This window comes from Aspergillus brasiliensis (assembly GCF_001889945.1).
Source record: "Aspergillus brasiliensis CBS 101740 unplaced genomic scaffold ASPBRscaffold_13, whole genome shotgun sequence".
NCBI classification, from domain to species: Eukaryota; Fungi; Ascomycota; class Eurotiomycetes; order Eurotiales; family Aspergillaceae; genus Aspergillus; species Aspergillus brasiliensis.
The window spans coordinates 535,187-553,518 of NW_027137454.1; the positions used below are offsets into that span (position 1 = coordinate 535,187).

The 18,332-nt window shown below is 52.6% G+C and overlaps 8 protein-coding genes across 8 annotated transcripts; 5 read left to right on the forward strand and 3 right to left on the reverse strand.

Annotated features, from left to right (window-relative positions):
* Positions 1–276: 276 nt before the first annotated feature.
* On the forward strand, positions 277–1,449 carry ASPBRDRAFT_659848 (uncharacterized protein; the record flags this gene model as incomplete). The annotated part of the gene is made up of 1 exon (XM_067628623.1): positions 277–1,449. The coding sequence occupies one exon, from the start codon at positions 277–279 to the stop codon at positions 1,447–1,449; it is 1,173 nt and encodes a 390-aa protein (XP_067475510.1).
* A 726-nt stretch (positions 1,450–2,175) lies between these two features.
* On the reverse strand, positions 2,176–3,657 carry ASPBRDRAFT_160119 (uncharacterized protein). Its single transcript, XM_067619460.1, has 6 exons — positions 3,465–3,657; positions 3,294–3,410; positions 3,057–3,247; positions 2,885–3,007; positions 2,758–2,838; positions 2,176–2,688 (listed from the first exon to the last, which is right to left on the reverse strand). Exons 1-6 carry the CDS (start codon positions 3,612–3,614, stop codon positions 2,238–2,240), a joined length of 1,113 nt encoding a protein of 370 aa, XP_067475511.1. The 5' UTR covers positions 3,615–3,657; the 3' UTR covers positions 2,176–2,237.
* Positions 3,658–5,975: 2,318 nt separating this feature from the next.
* Positions 5,976–8,946, forward strand: ASPBRDRAFT_659851 (uncharacterized protein; the record flags this gene model as incomplete). The annotated part of the gene is made up of 4 exons (XM_067628624.1): positions 5,976–7,079; positions 7,162–7,511; positions 7,565–7,822; positions 7,871–8,946. The coding sequence occupies 4 exons, from the start codon at positions 5,976–5,978 to the stop codon at positions 8,808–8,810; spliced, it is 2,652 nt and encodes an 883-aa protein (XP_067475512.1). The 3' UTR covers positions 8,811–8,946.
* A 120-nt stretch (positions 8,947–9,066) lies between these two features.
* Positions 9,067–10,485, reverse strand: ASPBRDRAFT_58292 (uncharacterized protein; the record flags this gene model as incomplete). The annotated part of the gene is made up of 1 exon (XM_067627876.1): positions 9,067–10,485. The coding sequence occupies one exon, from the start codon at positions 10,483–10,485 to the stop codon at positions 9,067–9,069; it is 1,419 nt and encodes a 472-aa protein (XP_067475513.1).
* Positions 10,486–11,204: 719 nt separating this feature from the next.
* On the forward strand, positions 11,205–12,716 carry ASPBRDRAFT_33547 (uncharacterized protein; the record flags this gene model as incomplete). The annotated part of the gene is made up of 4 exons (XM_067623132.1): positions 11,205–11,408; positions 11,464–12,059; positions 12,117–12,596; positions 12,626–12,716. 4 exons carry the CDS (start codon positions 11,205–11,207, stop codon positions 12,714–12,716), a joined length of 1,371 nt encoding a protein of 456 aa, XP_067475514.1.
* A 216-nt stretch (positions 12,717–12,932) lies between these two features.
* ASPBRDRAFT_47207 (putative alpha/beta hydrolase) lies at positions 12,933–14,980 on the forward strand. The gene has a single exon (XM_067625809.1). It carries the CDS (start codon positions 13,277–13,279, stop codon positions 14,915–14,917), a length of 1,641 nt encoding a protein of 546 aa, XP_067475515.1. The 5' UTR covers positions 12,933–13,276; the 3' UTR covers positions 14,918–14,980.
* A 206-nt stretch (positions 14,981–15,186) lies between these two features.
* ASPBRDRAFT_33549 (NAD-dependent succinate-semialdehyde dehydrogenase) lies at positions 15,187–16,799 on the forward strand (the record flags this gene model as incomplete). Its single annotated transcript, XM_067623133.1, has 3 exons — positions 15,187–15,213; positions 15,265–15,352; positions 15,418–16,799. The coding sequence occupies 3 exons, from the start codon at positions 15,187–15,189 to the stop codon at positions 16,797–16,799; spliced, it is 1,497 nt and encodes a 498-aa protein (XP_067475516.1).
* A 98-nt stretch (positions 16,800–16,897) lies between these two features.
* Positions 16,898–18,275, reverse strand: ASPBRDRAFT_33550 (thiolase family protein; the record flags this gene model as incomplete). Its single annotated transcript, XM_067623134.1, has 3 exons — positions 16,898–17,098; positions 17,146–18,090; positions 18,141–18,275. The coding sequence occupies 3 exons, from the start codon at positions 18,273–18,275 to the stop codon at positions 16,898–16,900; spliced, it is 1,281 nt and encodes a 426-aa protein (XP_067475517.1).
* Between the last annotated feature and the right edge of the window lie 57 nt (positions 18,276–18,332).

The following is an 18,332-nucleotide window of genomic DNA, read 5'->3' on the forward strand; positions in this document are numbered from 1 at the left end:
TGATTTTCGTTCGTGTTTGTATACTATTCTTGTACCAAGTAGTGCTCCATGTCATATATCTATGCGGCTTTTGCCCTGTCTTGTGTAGGAGATCACCACCCAGCGTATAGGCACCATGGAAATTGCCTGAGGAGGCTGAAATTCTCTGTTACTGTGTGAATGTGAACAGCTTCACAGATCATCAACACGTGATCGTGCACAAGTACTTAAGGACCATCCTGCGCATTCTCGACTTCACATTCATGACGCGAACCTGGTCTTTTCTCTACCTTCAAGATGTCCGAACCGATTGCCTCTCCATCTCAAGGACTACAATTCAAGTCATACCATGAATGGAATGGTGATCGCCCTTCACAGACCCTGGTTTACCATGACAACTCCTCTACATGGTGGATAAGGGTCGCGATAAGTTGGTCTCTACCAGAGTCGATCCGGAGACTGGGCCTTTACAAACGTCTTACCATCTTTCAGCAATTTATCAAGGCTATTGACTTTAATCAATTACATCTGTTGGACGATACTGTGACTCTCATCACTCTCACCGTGCATGAGCAAAGTAACCAAGTCCCGATGCGGAAGATTCAGGACAACAGTCAGACGATAGATTCGAACTATTTCCTATCTATTGCCCATCAGATATCCTCTTATACTGAAGAAGACCAACTAAGGGTCATATACCCGACTCCCAACCAAGCTCTAGGTCTACCTACCTTTGAGGGCAGTGATCTGAAAGACAGTGAGTTTATCACCCCAACCGTCTTCGCAGTCACTTTCAACAACAAAAGATATGCATACAAAACGATCGACCGCCTCAACTATGCACCAGGAGACTCAGAAGATATAATGAATGAGATCACCGCCCTCGCACAATTTCGCAGACAGCCGAATATCGCACAGCTAATCGGGATTGTGTTATCTGATGATCCGTACAAGACCCGTCCACCAACGTCCCAAGTCATCACTGGCTTTCTCCTTGAATTCTACCCCGGGGGGTCTCTTCAAGAGGTCCTCTCAGATAATGGCGATCTAGAAGATTCGCTGCTCCCTCGATGGGCACTACAAATTGGAAGAGCATTGGAAACATTACACACACAACAACGGACTCACCTTGACATCAAGCCATCGAATATTGTCCTTGACGCGGCTAAAGATGCTATTGTTATTGATATCAGTGGGATGGGTGGATATACGTGGGAATGGCTTTCGCCAGAGATGCAAAATACTATTCAACAGGGCACTGAAACGCCTCCCGCTGAAACGTCGTTCAGCGAACGGGTCGCTACGGACTGCTGGGCTTATGGGAGACTGCTGTCGATGATGGCTCGGAAAACAGCGAGCACGAGTCTCGGCAAATGGTTACAGTCTATCAGCGATGACTTGATGAAGACGGATCTGAAGGATCGCATTGAGCTCAGCGATGCTCTCAAGAGAATACAGGATCTAGAATGATACTGGACTCACTGCTGTCGTGGTTCGAAGATGCGGTTTGATTCTCAAGCTAGTCTAATATCAGTCATAGAAACTTTAATACCAAACCATCCTTCTACAATCTACATAATTCCGCTCATTCTGAATCAGGATGTCTCTGAAGTCTAGTAAAGTGTAGCTACAATCATTTCTGAACCCGTCGTAACTAAGACCCCGTAGACGTTTTACACCAACACAATAATATATAATGTATATAAAGCATAATACCAAGGCAAACCGTCACAAAACTAGTATAGTACTCATTAAAGAATAATTATTTCCATTGTCCACCACCCCCAGGAGTACGTAGTCATCGCTGAGCTTGACAAGATAACAATAATAGCAAATATATAGCAGTTCGTCGGTGGTGCCACAACAAAAACCACTAGTACTAGACTACTAGTACCAACACGGGCTAATCGACTTCTAGAACAACAGAAAGAAAGAATCCTAAAGAGCACGCGAGGAATAATCTAAATCGACCACGTTGTGGAAGACCTGATCGTATGATCTGTCTATTTCCCGAGTGATTGTCTGACTCGCGCATAAATTATGTCCCCCACTGCAACCGTTAAGGCTTGGCGTTGCTTAGCCCAGCAATAAATTAAAAATCTTACCGAGGATTCTAGTATGAGTCCACTCACAAGTTATAAGTATTTTTTATAGTATCTATAATGATGACACAAAGAAATCTATGCAAAGAATGTAGCAGATACAAAATACCACCAACTCCAACCCAACCCAACCCACAAACCCATCAACAATGCTAACTAATCATACGCCACAATAACCTGCCGACTAACCAGAATATCCGTATCACCTGGAGGTGTCCCTCCCGCAAGAATCATCTGCTTTTGACTATCCCCATCGCTCAACTGGCTCGGTCGGCGCGTATGGTCTGGCACTGAGGTGGTGGTGATCTTGTTGGTGTTCTTCCCTTGCTCGGCCAGCTCGAAGGTACGTGAATACATGTTCCCCGGTCCGGTGCGGTGAGAGCTGTAGTATCCCCGCGAGTTGGAGTTTTTGTTGTTGTTGGACGAGGTCTTGCGGTCGCGGAGGATGCGGAAGAGTGGGCGCAGTGTCGCGACGTTGCCGACGATCATTCCCAGGGCGTTTTCGGCGAATCCCCAGATTACGACGTTCGTGACGCTGTAGAGGTAGTCGGATTGGCTGGTCAGGGCGACGGTGTATTTGAGGCGGACGCAGGCGGACATTGAGGCGCTGTGGTAGTTTAGAGTCAGCTGGTGCTTGCTCATTGGGAGTCTAAGGATAAGGGGAATGGTGTCTTACAAGATACCCAGGCCCATTAGGCCGACGATGGAGATCTTAGTGTTGCGGTTGAGTTGGACGTTCCAGAGAAGAGGGACAGGCCTACTCCAGTCAGTGGGATTCGATAGTAGATGAGGAGTGGTCGTACATCAAAGCTGTCACCCAGTCGGTGAGAATGTTCACAGCCGTGCAGGCGTAGTAGACATCGGCTAATACGTAGGATGGTTGGCAGTGGCCTCCTTGTTCGAGCAGTTCCGTATTCCAGGCCGCGCTGTCAAGTCAATATACGTCGTTACCCTCAGGTAGATAGAGTGTCGTACTCAACAGGAATGCAGTTAATCAGGATAAAGATCAATGCGATGATATTCATCAACACAAAGACAACAATCACCACGTATTGCGCATAGAGGTAAGCTTTACGACCCTCAGCGACTCGAATCAACATCCAGCTGATACTGAGCTTGATGGGGATAATAGCAGAGCAGTAGCCGACTTCGAAGATGAGGAAGAACTGAACGGTCAGTCCCAGGTAGCTAAATATATTGAATTGTTCCTACCTTTTGTCCTTCTCCTTGGTACTTGACATTCTGTGGCTCTGCCAACCGAGAATCAGGAATGCCAATTCCATTAAACGCTCCCCCCAGACATCCAGCTACCAGCACGGCGAATGGCACCTGCGAATCGTCAGCCATCAGTCAAGCTGCAAAGACTCAAATGTTTGAACCCACCAAGGCAGCTGTCATGATCCAATCCTCCACACTCCATGACTTCCGGGTCACTCGGCAGTAAATCCGCATGCCATACGTCAACAATGCCAGCGTCGTCAACATAATGACACTGCCCGCCAGTGAAGGCGCTGCACCCCCGTAGATGGCCATGGCGTCACGATTGAAAGCAGAGTCAATATCAGCCTTGTGATGCAGACAAGGGCATGGGTGTTAGACATAAATTTGAGGCAACATGGGGGAAAGTGGACATGAGTGGGGAGTTAATACGGTTATGTTAAGTCGCCACCATCCTGGCAGCCCTGATGGAAATTCCTGCTAGTACCTGGTCTAGCACGATTTAGGGATATCCTCGAGCACGCCGAGACAATCATGGCTCGTGGCACGGAGTCACCATCTTCTTCCACTTCGGCAACCGGGAATACGAGAGTGAAATGCCCCCCCTTGGCTACTTGCTAGCTACTAAAAACCTTAAGGGATCGCCCGTTTGGCTTGACAAACGGAGCCTATCTACTTATTCTAACTGTATTCATGCGTCCCCACAGGTACGCTAACGTTCGCAAAGGCTAAAGTCGCCTGTCCTGACTCGTTGGTGCCAGTCGCAGGTTTTCCCGGAAAAGTGGATCAGGACTGCCAACCCAGCATGCGTATCCTCGGATGACACACCGCTGTCCGCCATGATCTGCCAATCTAGAACTCCTGGAAACGGAGACGGTCGAACATTCTGCGACCCTCATTTGGCCACAGGAGAGAGAGACGGGCAAATGGCTGATAGCGATTGTCATGGAGTGGTTTTCCCGGCGGCTTGGCGGCTTCTAAGCGAGATGCCCACTCCACGTTCATTTCAGTGTTGCTGCTTTGACGGTCATATTTGCCACAGGCACTAAGAGTTGCCGTGGCTCTCACTATTGAATTGGCAACATAGCTTGGGAAAAAGCAATCCTTTGTAACTGAAAAAAATAGACGGGGAGGAGTGAAATTGCCGAATATCGCCCGGGAACCCTAAGAAAGACAGTCCCCGCAATCGCAGGTCTCTCCGACGCACTAAAAAATCGTAAACTGGGTCCCTCCAGCCGGACGGAAGGAATTGATTAGGAAAGGACGAGCATTGCAGGGGAGCCGGCATGACTCGTCGGGCACTTGCTAGCTTGCGACACAGTCGAACAGACTCGCAACAGATTCTCTTAGATTCTCTGTATTCAGTTAGACAGGAAACGCCTGTCCCGTCAAACGCCAACAGGGAATTCCGATTTGCTTTTTATCTCCACTGCTTGCGACCGAGCGCCAATCAAGGAATCTTTGCCGATTGGCATTGAGGTGGACTGGGAAGCTGCCAAGGATTGAGATTGTCGTCGATGACTTCGCGCACACAAATAAAAACGGAGTAGATAAATAGACATCTCACCTCCCCATCCGTCCCAAGGGAAGCGTTGGGGAATACGACCCTGTCGGCTGTCATTTGCGCGGGATTGGCAATGGACAATCTTTGTTTGGCTAATTATCCGATGGAAGAAACTAACCAACCACTTACTCTGTGGTATTAGATAGCCTGGTGGACGACGGCTAATCTCCTGCAGGGGCATCGACTAGTCGACTCATCAGTAGGGCGTTCAGGGGGTGCTGCTGTGTATTTGGGACGGGAGAAGTCGCAATGGGCGGGGACCCGGACATGATCCATGGAACGTCGGTCCCAAGGAAATTGGATGAAGAGCTAATTTCCTTTCTCATGTCTGTCTGGCAGTCTGCAGCGAGCATCATGCTGCGATGTTGTGATGCTGTTATCTTGCTACCAAGCTTTATGCTGTTTAAGCGGGCGCAGGGCACGTGCCAATAAACTGCGGCTGTGATGAGTTGGTTAGACGTGGATTCTCCCTTTCTCTGATCGTAAATAGTCGATTGTACGGAGTACAGCATCTGCATTTGGCCGGGCCGCGGTTATTGATCCGTCGATCGACAAGTCAACAAATCCTCGACACGAGTCGGGGTCAGTTATGGCGTGGATGATCCGAAGCTAAATATAGAACTTGATGGCTTAAGGAGGTTTAAGGGTCATAAAGCACTCGGAATCCTCTTCCAGCTCCTGCGAGTCGCCTCCACATGCAATGAGGATTATTGTCCATTGATTCGAAGGGGACTTACTCCGTATATATCACCGAATCGCATTTGGCGATCCCTGGATGAGTGTTGGTTGGGTTTGCTGTTGATGAACCTGATACATCACCGCGCCCGCATCCGCCGTAGTTGACTGTTTACTTACTTGTTTGATCCACGCCATTGGACGAGCCACAACACAGACAAAGTAAAAGAGAGAGGGGATGTTCTGGTTTGTCACCATATAATCCCCTCTCACGGGACGCGACGCGACTCGCGACCGGATAGGCTTCACTAACTAAATTCAACTTTGACATCACAAATCCCTGTCACTATCTTGAGATTCACCACCCCCCAACTCATGCAAGTACGAAGTAACCGCACAGGAATGAGGGCTAGTCCGGCAGGTCCAGCTGAAAGATAATGGCTGCATTGGCCGATATCAAGGAAGGACTCAAGGTCACCCTCGAGACTATCCAGTCTTCCGCATCCTTCTTGACCGGGAGAGATTCGGTGGGCCTCGCTATGCCCGGACTGGACGTCCCGGGCGTGGGCAACATTCGACTCCCCATCTCAGCAGACGATGCAAAAGCCATCGCCCAGTGTTGCGATCGCAGCCGTTCGGCCGACGAATCCGTCCGCAGAACATGGCAACTTGACCCTGGCCAGTTTTCGCTCCAGAACCCCAACTGGCAACAGCAAATCAGTGCCCTGGTGGTCCAGGCCATGACACGCCTGGGTCTGACCGCGCATTCAGACGAGGTCACGGCGGAGCTATACAAACTGCTGATCAACGAAGAAGGTGCATTCTTTCGCCAACATCATGATTCGGAAAAGGCCGATGGCATGTTTGCTACGCTCGTGGTATACCTTCCTTCGAAGTACGACGGCGGGGATCTCGTTGCTTCCCACCGTGGTTCCAAGATCGTACGGCGAACTGCACCATACTCTGAGTTTAGCTCCTCGTGGTTCGCTTGGTATGCGGATGTTAACCCTGAGGTGAAACCTGTCACCTCTGGATATAGGGTGGCTCTGGTGTATGATTTGATCCATCGCCCGTCGGTTGGACTTGGCGTTTCCAGTGTTCAGGAATATAAGCTGGTCCGCCTCTTAGAATGTTGGGAGTCCCGTCTTGATGGAAATGATTCCTTGAATTACTCAGCATGGGATGGTCGTGTTGATGAGTATTGCCCGCCAGGACTCGTGTATGCTCTCGAGAACCAGTATACGAAGCTCCATTTTGATCGACTGAAAGGAGTCGACCAAGCCCGCCTTGCAGAGCTCCAAAAGGCGTCCCGGAGGCTTGGATTCGACATATACTTAGCCAACTTTGAGAAGCCCAAATCGAAGAATAGCAACCCAAAGTTCTCACGGGTGATGGACGCATTGGGGGTCGATGTTGCGAAGCATCTGCCTTTCCACGAAAGTATGCTTATCCAAGAGGGTCTCTTGTCGAATCGAGATCCAAATCTCAGAAAATATGGAGACTTTACAGGCAACGCAGGTACCCATTCCTTCCGAGCGACAGTAAGTACACATTTTGCTGATCATACCTCGCCTGTTCTGCTATTGTTTAATGCATGTATGAACGCCTCTCACAAGTACATAGGGCACCATAATTATTCCCAAGGGGCTTCGCTTACTGTTCACACTGCACCGGTTAAGACATCGCGCGGGTAACATTGCAGACCTTCTGAAAGAGTGCCGCTGTCTCGCTTTGGAGCGACCCAATGACGAAGTGGCGAAGCGAAAGCTGCTTCAAGCCTGTAACAATGTCATAGATCGAGGTGACCGGTCAGACGATGTGACAGACCATCTTATGCAAATCGCTGTTGAATTTGACGATGTTGTCCTGTTTCCCCGTGTAATCAAATGGCTTAACACCAAAATGCGGCCGTCTCACCTTCACCACATCGCAGGATTCATGGCGAAACATGAATTCCAATGTCTCCGCTCGGAGTATGTTTGACTTCAACCACATATAGCATTCTTGTCCTGACGCTCCCTCTTAGGCTGGAACGTATTTTGCAAAACAGAATATCTGGCCGTAAACCCGGATTCCGAGAGAAGTACATTTGGCTCTCTAATTTGATCCGGGAATATCGTGCAATGTGCGAGAAACAGGGCCGAGGACCATCATTCGAGGTGTTGACGTGGGAAAGCACAACTGTGAACAGATTTCTGTCCGCTCTTCTGAAGGATCCAGAATCAGGTGGTCACGAGCTAGCAAAATCACTCACCTCTTTGCCCAAGGAGGACTCATTCGAAAAGTAACAAGATGACCGCCGCTTGGTAGATTGCAATGCTGACGCAACTAGACTCATGGCGCTCCTGGAGACCAAGCTTGAGCATACTGCCCTCCTAGCGTCCTTCTTTACATCGGCTATGGATCATTTAATCGATGGGCGGCTTGACAAAAAAGCGGTCGTTGCGGTGCTAAAGAAGCTTGTCCCAAAGTGTATCAACACTTTCCACATTGAATACAAAACTAACTATCCTCACCCCGTGAAGTATAAGCCTTTGCGGATCAGCTCTCGCTTCGTCATAAACATGATCAGGCTCGCAGACCTCACAGATATCGGCAATTCAGGAATAGCCAATACACTCACAGAATATGCTTTGAACCTCGAAGATGGTTCGGCGGCTAGCGCCTTTTCTGGTCTGTTGTTTCCTGTGGCAATTGGCCTCTGCAAGCACATCGACAATACAGCACGCTCATCTTCAAATGGTGAACGGCAATTCGTTAAACAGATGCTGACCAAATGCTTGACTGACTTCGTCAAGCCTGCCCCCATTGTGCCATCCGACTGGAAAGCCAAGACAACGATCCAATGTACCTGCGATGACTGTGCCATGTTACGCGAATTCATCCAAGATTCCTCGGTAACAACAGAATGCTTTCCTATCCCAGAACCACGCAGAACACATTTGGAGCTTCAGCTCGACAGGTCCTATTTCACCACCTCTATCATTAAATCTGGCAGTCCATACATGCTAGAAGTTGAGAAAACGAGGGCGATGCTCGTTTCTCAGTTGTATGAATGGAACAGACGATCTCAAAATGTAAAACCCCAGCTAAACAAGTTGTATGAGTATGTCTCGTTGAAGGAAATGTTGGGGGATAGTTACGACTTTTTTCGGGAGCATCCCAATCTTGAACTTCCTGATGGTCACCCTGCAATTGGATGTCTCCCCAAGGAGAATGATGCTGAAATACCTCAGAGCCTGGTGCCGAGCAAGCGTCGCCATTCAGGATGATCCATATCGCTCTCATCCTGAATATACTGGTTACGAACTAACGGTGTTGAATTTGATAAATTTGGAATATACTGCTGTTAATTTGCAATTTGTTACAAGCAATCTATATGTTATGTTCTACCGTCAGACAAGAATGAATAATACACTGATACTTCTGCAACCACTGCATGTGCTACGCTTGCACATACCACTCTGCGTTGACATCCAAGACAGCGCTATATACACGGAAGTCATTCAACATATAATTAGGAACACCTCACCGCGCCACCGCATACTTCATCCACAACGGATCCTTACGCAGCCTCTCCAAACACCCATCCGCCACGCCAACCAAAACCTCCATCCCTCCCTCCGGCGGATTCGGCAACACCACCTGCAACCCATTAATCACCCCGACATGCGGCGCCCGCACCGACTCAATATGCCCTCCCAACAACTCGCCCCAATCCAGATTATACAACGCAAAATCCACCCACGAAGTCAACATGCAATTAAACCCCGGTAAATCAACCAATGACTTGGGGAATATCTTCCGAATATCATCGAGCTGCTCGATCAGAGAAATCACATCGTCCGTGTGCTGGTTGCTCACGCGCTGCAATGCCTGACGAATCAAGACCGCCAGATCAGCTAAATGGGCGGACGTGAGCATCTTGCGCACGGACATCGACACGCCGATGTACTCGAGGAAACAGCCGAGTGTGTTCGGGTGGACTGGGGGATCAGTCCGTAATCGGCCGTTTAGGGCGATGTTGAAGAATGATTCGGGATCTTGATCTTGATAATTATCGTCGTCTAGGGTTTCAAGTGGCCACTGCACAGCCATTACTGTCCGCCAGAGTAATGCGGATAGTGCATCGTTGGTCGATATCCAGGGGACGTCTGTTGGTTCTGAGGCATTTCTGGGCGATGCTTCCTTCTTCAATTCGGCTAGTGCCTCCGGGGAGAAATAGAAGACCTGGGCGCGGTGGTTCTTGGCCAGCATCTTCGGGGGCAGGCCTTCGGGCGGTTTGAATGGGAGGACGACGTATTCGGGGTGATCTTCGATACGGCCTGGGTTACGTCCTGAAGAGCGCATGAATTTCTCGCGGTCTGTGAAGATCGCTGGTGGGAGTATGACAGGGTCGGGGATCTTGAGGCCTTGTGCTCGACGGCATTCCTCTGCCCAGATCTGCATCCATGTCTGGAAGGAGGTGCCGTCGCCGGCCATGTGCAGGATACACCATGTGAGGATTAGTCCGCCGCGGATGAAGTTGGTTTGGACGAGCGAGATGGGCAGGTGCTCGTTTAGGTCCGTTGGCCAGATGTCGCGCCGGCATAAAGTGTCCGCGTCGAAGGCGGCCACGGGAAAGTGTTGGGCTTTGAGTGCTGCATAGCTTGGGAGGGTGTTTTGTGTTCGTAGGTCTCTCACGAGGATTGGCTCTTCTGCATCTGGTCCTAGCATCTGTAGCTTCATGACACTGTCTTGTCGGGCGGTGGGGTCGGGGATGGCTTCGCAGGCGAGGATGGGGAGGCGCTGGGCGGCGGCGTCGTAGCCGGCTTTCAGGACTCGGGATACATCCTCCAGCACGTAGTCTTCGGTTAGGGGGAAGGTGAACACGTAGCGCATGTAGCCTCGGGGGCCGATGAGTTCGAGCGGAGTGAAGGTTGGCACGTCGGGGGCGATGGAACCCATGGCTGGCTATGAGGGGGGATGTTGAGGGATTGGGGATTGGCAGTTGGGCAAGGCTGATCTGTTCTTGTCCGGGCTTTTTATCTGTCGTAGCAGGCAGGCAGTTCGGACTGAACTTGCCCCAGATGGTGTAGTAGGAAGTACAGCCTAGCGGGCCATGGTTCATCTTGTACGGTAGTCTAGTACGGAGTAGTGAGATAAACACCGTGCTCACTGCTACTCCTGCCAGGTTGTCATGATCATGACTCTAGCTGCGTAGTCTACTAGCACAATATCCCTTTTCAGTAACAGACAGCCACCCCCGGCTCGAGACTGTTGCATCGCCTGCTCGCTTAGGGCATCGGTTCAAACTAAGGACACGCGAAGGAAGCCGCCCCCGGTCGTGTGTCTCCGGAGACCCACGCCGGCTACTAACTGTCGATGTGGATGGCTGCTGTCCGCGTTGAGCTAAAAGAGACGGTGGCTTGTTATAATATCCACTCGGAATTGGTTCTCCAACCGTGTTAGCACTCATTGGATCTCTTTGTCTGGCCCCCAAGCTCGTCGGCCGATCTTAGGATGCGCCATTCCCGCAGCCAGGATGCTCAGCCGTCCGTTTGGGGGCCCATTCCTGGTTTCCTTTATACTATACCACTTCTTCCTGGTTTAGTAAGACTGCTTGTAAGTCTGTAAGCTTTTGCTGTTGCTGCTGCTGCTGTCGCTATTGTGGCCGGCGGATCACTATGGCCGTGGATCCTGCCATTGTCGCCATCTTCGGCGAGCCTCCGGATGATATTAACTTGACGGATAGTAGGATTCAGCGGGATAATGCTGTCGTGATTTTTATCCTGTGTTTGGCTGTTATTTCGGTGGCGCTACGCTTTGTTGCTCGGCGTGTCTTGCGCAATTCGCTGATGGCTGATGATTGGGTTATTATTCTTGCATTGGTGCGGTGGACTGTCTTATTTAGAGAGGTGTCGGCTAATTGTACATCATGTATAGGTGTTTATCTGCACAACATCCGGCCTCAGTATCTGCGGTAAGGCATTCGTTCGTGTTATCGCGGGATTTCTGAAACTGACGAGATCAGGTGGCTTCTACGGGGTTGGCAAACATGTCTGGGCTATCAGCGTCACCAAGCTGATGACGCTATTCAAGGTCAGCAGCACCATGCACAGGGCTATTGTCCGCACACTGACATCCCAGATCCTCTACATCTATGTCATGGTATATTCTGCTGTATGCGCCGCTTCCAAGGTCTCGATCCTGTTCTTCTACCGTCGCGTCTTCATGGCCTCCCATGCGGATATCTCCCTGCGCATCGGCATCTACCTTGGCTTCTTCCTCACTCTCTCCTACCCGATCATCATCTGCGTCACCATGGCCACGGCGTGTAAGCCCGCCTCATACTTCTGGAACCAGTTTGGTGGTGCAAGCGGCACCTGCATCGATACCGATACCTTTTTCTTAGCGCTGGGGATTATCAACATGCTCAACGACATTGTGGTCCTGCTGATTCCTTTTCCTCAAATTGCCAAGCTGCAGATGAATCGTCGGAAGAAGGTGGCTATTAGCGGTATCTTGGCCGTAGGCAGTTTGTATGTTTCTCTAATTCCATACTGCTCATAAACAATGGCACGTACTAAGCTGTACAGTGCCTGCATCGCCAGCATCGTCCGCATCTACTCCGTCGACGAATTCACCAAACGTACCGACGTCACCTGGACCCTGGGCCCCGTCTTCATCTGGTCCACCATTGAACCAGGCCTCTCCATCGTCTGCGCCTGCTTGCCTCATCTCGCCCCGTTAGTCCGGTTAGCGCATATCAGGCTGTCCTCGAGCCAGGACAGCAAGCGCAGTCGGCCCACACACCCGAGTACGCCGTGGCGGTCTCGCAGCGGTAATGCCAATCGTAACAGCACGCCTGCAGCTGGTCGCCGCGTGCACAGTGTGCTGTCCACTAAGTATACGTTTGATGGGCAGGATGATGAGGAGATTGGTCTGACGAATCGTGTTACCACCAGTACGAGTTTGCGCAAACCGCACTCGATGGACTCGGTAGAGAGGGAGGGAGGGAGTACACCTGATCAGTCGATTATGGTGCATTCGAGCTTTGTGCAAAGTGTTTCGAATCAGTAATAGCCTCTATACCCTTTGTTTATAGATATATGTTCTTAGCGTTTAGTGCTGCCAACTTTTACGTGACTGTATCACGTCCCATGGTTGATAGCCGTCGTGCAATTTTGGCTATCTGAATCATGTCAAAGATACAACAAAAAGAAAATGTGGCCTTGCATAAGTGTTGGAGCAACTTCATTTCCTGTTATGGTGTATAGGCTGGTGGGCGTGGATGCCTCCTCAGGCGACAAGGCATATACATCAGGTGACTCGGCAGTTCATGGCTGCCGAGATTCCTGCCTGAACTCCCAGGCTGCCAATTGCATTCCCTGGGGATTCATACCAAGCACCCTTTCTTCTTTGCATCTCCTCTCGCCAGTCGAGTTTATCTGGAGAACGTCCATCTGTCCACTGGGACACTATGGAATCCAAACTCTCCAAACCTCAATGCCTTCCCAGTGGCTTCCAGTGGCTTCGAGTCTGGGAGATGACCCGAACTTAAAGATATAGCCGATGACTTCACCCGGCGACCATCGGCTGTGTGGTCGGCAGTCAGTCGGAAGGCCCTCGATATAATCCTTCATTATCGCGGGTCACCCCGCCATCTGCCCCTCATTGTTGTGTCTGTTGATTCCATCTCAATCTTCTCGATTTCTTTTTTGGTGTTTGAGGTCTCTGCACTCAACAATCCAGCAAAATGGCGACCCCCGGCCTTCTCTGGGTGACGATGAACCCTCGTCCCTCCCTGCCTGCCGCTCAATTCCACGACTGGTACAACACCGAACACGGCCCTCTGCGCCTGCGTCTGCCCTTCTGCACCAATGGCTTCCGGTATCGCGCGACTGACGGCGAGGAGCCTGAGTGGGTGGCCCTCTACGACATCACCGACATGGTGGAGTTGACGCGCGAGACCTACCTCGCCCTCCGCGGCGACACCATCAAGACCCCCCGGGAAAAGGCGACCATGGCCCAGATTGACGTCGATCGCCGGCTCTACGATACCGTCGTCGAGCAGAAGGCGGCTGATTACAAACCCCTCGAACTCACCCCGGATACCGAGGCTGCCGGCTCCGTCCTCGTCGCCGTCTCCCTCTCCCTCAACTCCGCCGACGCCGCCAAAGAGGACGACTTCACCCGCTGGTACCGCGAAGAGCACATCCCCATGCTGTCCCGCGTGCCCGGCTGGCGCTCCTCTCGCCTCTTCGTCACCTCCACCATCGACCCCAAGGCGCCCCGCGAATACCTGGCCGTGCACGAGTACGCTGCCCAGAATGGCCTGGGTGGCCCCGAACACAAGGCCTCCATGGACACTCCGTGGCGCAATCGCCTCATGACCGACGTCGTGGCGAAGACCCGCCGTCGCACCTACCAGTGGGCCTACACCTTTGGACCCGCTCCCCGCGAGCTGTCCTCCCTGACCTCTCCCGATGTCATCGGTCCCTGGTCCTCCATTGACGGCAAAACCCGCACGTTGCCCTCTCCCACCCGCCCGGCTGTCGAGTCCTTCGTCACCACCGCCGACGGCGTCGAGCTCCCCTACCGCCTGGAGGGCAGCACCGATCCCCACAGCCCGGTCATCGTGCTCAGCAACTCCATTCTGGTGGACTACACCATCTGGGACGACTTTGTCGACCAGTTCCTCTCCGACCCTCGCAACCAGAACTTCCGCATTGTGCGGTACAACACCCGTGGCCGGCAGCAGGAGTGCGGCGAGAAGCCCATCAACATTGACCTACTGGCTTCGGACATTATCGCGCTGCTGGACGCCCTGCGCGTTCCCAAGGCCACTCTCATCGGTGTCAGTCTCGGCGGTGTGACGGTGCTGAACACCTCCCTGCTGTACCCGGAGCGCGTGGAGCGCTTCATCTCGTGCGACACCAACAGCTCCAGCCCGGAGACCAACCGCAAGGCCTGGAACGAGCGCGTCGAGCTGGCCGCCAGCGAGGGCGCCGTGTCGGCCACCACGCAGCAGGCGATTGTCGGCGAGAAGCTGGCGGAGATCACCGTGCGCCGGTGGTTCACCCCGGAATCGTATGAGACGCAGCCCCATCTGCCCGCCAAGGCCCACGAGCTGGTGCGGACGAACAGCCTGCAGGGATTCCGGCAGGCCGTGGAGGCACTGTGTGCGTATGATGTGCGGGACCGGATGGCGCAGGCGCAGGTGCCGGGCCTGTTCGTGGCGGGCGAGAGTGACGGTGTGTTGCCCAAGACGATGCAGCAGATGGCGGCGGATCTGAAGGGCGATGCTGAGTTGAAGTTGGTGCCGAAGGCGGGTCATTTGCCGATGCTGGAGAATGCCACGGGATTTACGGCCGTGGTGAATGAGTACTTGCACTAGCAGTATGCAGAAAGATATTATGTATATAGATCATCAGTGATGAATGAACGAGTTGATCCATAATTGATCCAATAGTTTTTAGTAGTAGTCGTAGTACAGAGTACTATAGTAAACTTGCCGATATCCGAAGTGCGGGGTTGCATATCTTCCCCTCTTCATACTCCTCTTTAGTTAATTCCTTATATTGTGATACTCCCTGGATACTATTCATCTTTCAAATATATTCTCAATATCACCATCACTAGCAGATAGTACCAGAATCAACCAAAATGACTCAATACGAGCTTCCATTCCAAGTATGTACCCAGCACACCCTATACTACTCCATATCTAACATGAATCTACAGCTCTCCGACCCCTCCATCCTCCACTTCGACGCCTTCGTCAACAACACCTGGATTAAATCCCAGAGCAACCAACACTTTGAAGTCATCGGTAAATACCCATTCCCTATACCCCCATCTCTTAGTATCCACCACATACTAAATAATAACCACCAGACCCCGGCACCTCCCACCCCTGGGCCCTCATCCCCACCTGCACCAGCCAGGACGTACACCACGCCGTCCTCTCCGCACACAACGCCTTCCTCGCCTTCCGACACACCACCGCCCACGCGCGCTCCCAACTCCTCACCGCATGGGACACCCTCATCCGGAAACACAAACACGACCTCGCCAAAATCATCACCCACGAGACGGGGAAACCTCTACCCGAAGCCCTCGGCGAAATCGACTACGCCACCTCCTTCACCCGCTGGTTCGCCAGCGAAGCCGAGCGCATCTCCGGCACAATCAGCTCCTCCGCTGTGCCTGGTCGTCGCGTGCTAACTATCAAGCAGCCCATCGGGGTCGCTGCAGCCCTAGTACCATGGAATTTCCCGGTCGCTATGGTTCTCCGAAAGGTGGCAGCAGCGATCGCAGCGGGGTGTACAATGGTGGTGAAACCCTCTCCGGAGAGTCCCGTATCTGCATTGGTGATTGCGGGATTAGCGATGCAGGCCGGGTTCCCTGCAGGGGTGATTAATGTGTTGACGACGGATATGGAGAATACACCGAGTTTAAGTGAGGGGTTGTGTCGACATGAGTTGGTCAAGAAGGTGACGTTTACGGGGTCGACGAGGGTAGGGAAGTTGATTGCGGGATTGTGTGCGGAGGGGTTGAAGAAGGTGACTTTGGAATTAGGGGGCAATTGTCCGTTTGTGGTGTTTGAGGATGCGGATTTGGAGCAGGCGGTTACGGCGTTGATGAATCTCAAGTGGAGACATGCGGGACAGGCGTGTATTACGGCCAATCGGGTGTATGTGCAACGGGGGGTGTATGAGAGGTTTGCGAGCATGTTGAGGGAGAGGACGGAGAAGTTGGTGGTTGGGCATGGGATGGAGGACGGGGTGAGTATGGGGCCGTTGACGACGGAGAGAGGTTTAGGGAAGGCGGAGATGCAGATTGAGGATGCGAGGAGGCTTGGAGCCGAGGTGATTCTGGGTGGAGGGAGAGTGCAAGGCAGGAAAGGCTATTTCTTCCAGCCGACGATCCTCACGGGTATGACCAAGGAGATGTTGGTGAGTCGCGAGGAGACGTTTGCGCCGGTGGCCGCGTTGTATGCGTTTGATACCGAGGATGAGGCCGTGCAGTGGGCGAATGATACCAGTATGGGGCTGGCGAGTTATGCGTTTACCAAGGATGCGGATCGCTTGTGGAGGTTGTTTGAGAAGTTGGAGGCGGGCATGGTGGGCTTGAATACGGGCAGTATGTCCGCGGCGGAGGCGCCGTTTGGCGGCATGAAGGAGAGTGGATATGGCAAGGAGAGTGGGAAGGATGTCGCGGTGGATGAGTATTTGGTCACCAAGACGGGGACGTTGACGGTGCAGGGACATTATTAGTGGCCTTGAAGTTATATTTGTTGTCAGGCTAAATTGACAGCGGCTAGTATGAACATGGTATCAATCTGTCATAACTATATACTACTTCGTACACTGCTTCAATCCACCCGGTCCAGCTTCTGCACAACCATTGCACTAGCTGCTCCTCCACCGTTGCAGATGGCTGCCACACCGTACTCGCCCGGCTGCAGCTGGTGCAGCAGCGTCACCAGAATGCGCGAGCCCGAGCTGCCCAGCGCATGGCCCAGCGAGATGGCCCCGCCCAGCGGGTTGACTCGTGCGTTTTGCAGCCCCAGAATCTATCCTGTTAGCCGTATCCACTGAATATCATATGCAGTGTACTCACCTTCTCATTCGCCTTGATGACCGCCGCAAACGCCTCGTTGAACTCCCAAACCGCCACCTGCTCCTTGCTGATGCCCGCGCGCTCCAGCGCAATCGGGACCGCCTTGGCCGGGGCCACAGGGAAATCGATAGGATCAATAGCGGCATCCGCCGTAGACACAATCCGCGCCAGCGCACGATTGCCCGTGCCAAACTCCCGGGCCAGCTCGCGACTCGCCACCACCACGGCGGACGCGCCATCATTCATTGTGGACGCATTACCCGCCGTGACCGTGCCGGTGCCATCACGCAGGAACGCAGGCTTCAACCCGCGCAGCTTATCCGCCTTGAGGTTCTCGAAACCCTCATCCCTCTCCACCACCGTCTCCCCCTTCTTGCCCTTCACCGCCACCGGGGCAATCTCCTCGCCAAACAGCCCCTCGGCCCACGCCTTCTGCGCCCGCTCGTACGACCGAATGGCATACTCATCCTGCTCTTCGCGCGACACCTCATACTTCTTTGCGGTCTGCTCCGCACAAATGCCCATGTGGATCTGGTTATACACATCCCACAGCCCGTCCTTGATCAGGCCATCTTCAAGCTTGATCTCCCCAAAGGGAGGCAGCTGACTAGACCGGGGCAGGTAGTACGGTACACGCGACATGTTCTCCATACCACCGGCGACTTGTGCTTCCGCTAGTCCGAGCTGGATATTCTGGGCGGCCAGAGCGACGGCTTTCAGTCCTGACGCGCATACTTTGTTCACGGTCATGGCTTCGACGGTGGGAGCGAGACCGGCGAAGATGGAGGCTTGACGGGCGGGTGCTTGGCCGACGGAGCCTTGGAGGACGTTGCCCATGTACACGTCGGTGATCTTTTCGGTGGGGATGTTGGATTTGCTGACGGCGGATTTGATCGCCACGGCGCCGAGTTGGGGGGCGGGGACGGAGACGAAGGAGCCGTTGAACTGGATGTTGATTAGTAGAGTTGTGGAAGGTGAGGTGGAAGTGGATGTACCTTGGCTGTGGGTGTGCGTGCGGCGCTGAGAATGTAGGCATCTTGAATCCCCTTCAGTGCTGGCCGGGCAGAGCTGAAGTGTCGACGCCATTGGCGTGCGGGGATGGTCCGCGGGGTGAGACGGGAGGCAAGCATTGTGGTATCGTAGCTGACAATTATGATAGAGAAGGAGTAAGGATGGACTGATGGCAA

Excerpts from the sequence above, each read along its gene's own strand:
- ASPBRDRAFT_47207 (XM_067625809.1), top strand. The coding sequence starts at position 13,277 with ATGGCGACCCCCGGCCTTCTCTGGGTGACGATGAACCCTCGTCCCTCC.
- ASPBRDRAFT_160119 (XM_067619460.1), bottom strand. The coding sequence starts at position 3,614 with ATGGCCATCTACGGGGGTGCAGCGCCTTCACTGGCGGGCAGTGTCATT. Across the intron at positions 3,411-3,464 it reads GGATCATGACAGCTGCCTTG|GTGCCATTCGCCGTGCTGGT; the intron begins GTGGGTTCAAAC and ends GACGATTCGCAG. Across the intron at positions 3,008-3,056 it reads ATTAACTGCATTCCTGTTGA|CGCGGCCTGGAATACGGAAC; the intron begins GTACGACACTCT and ends TTGACTTGACAG.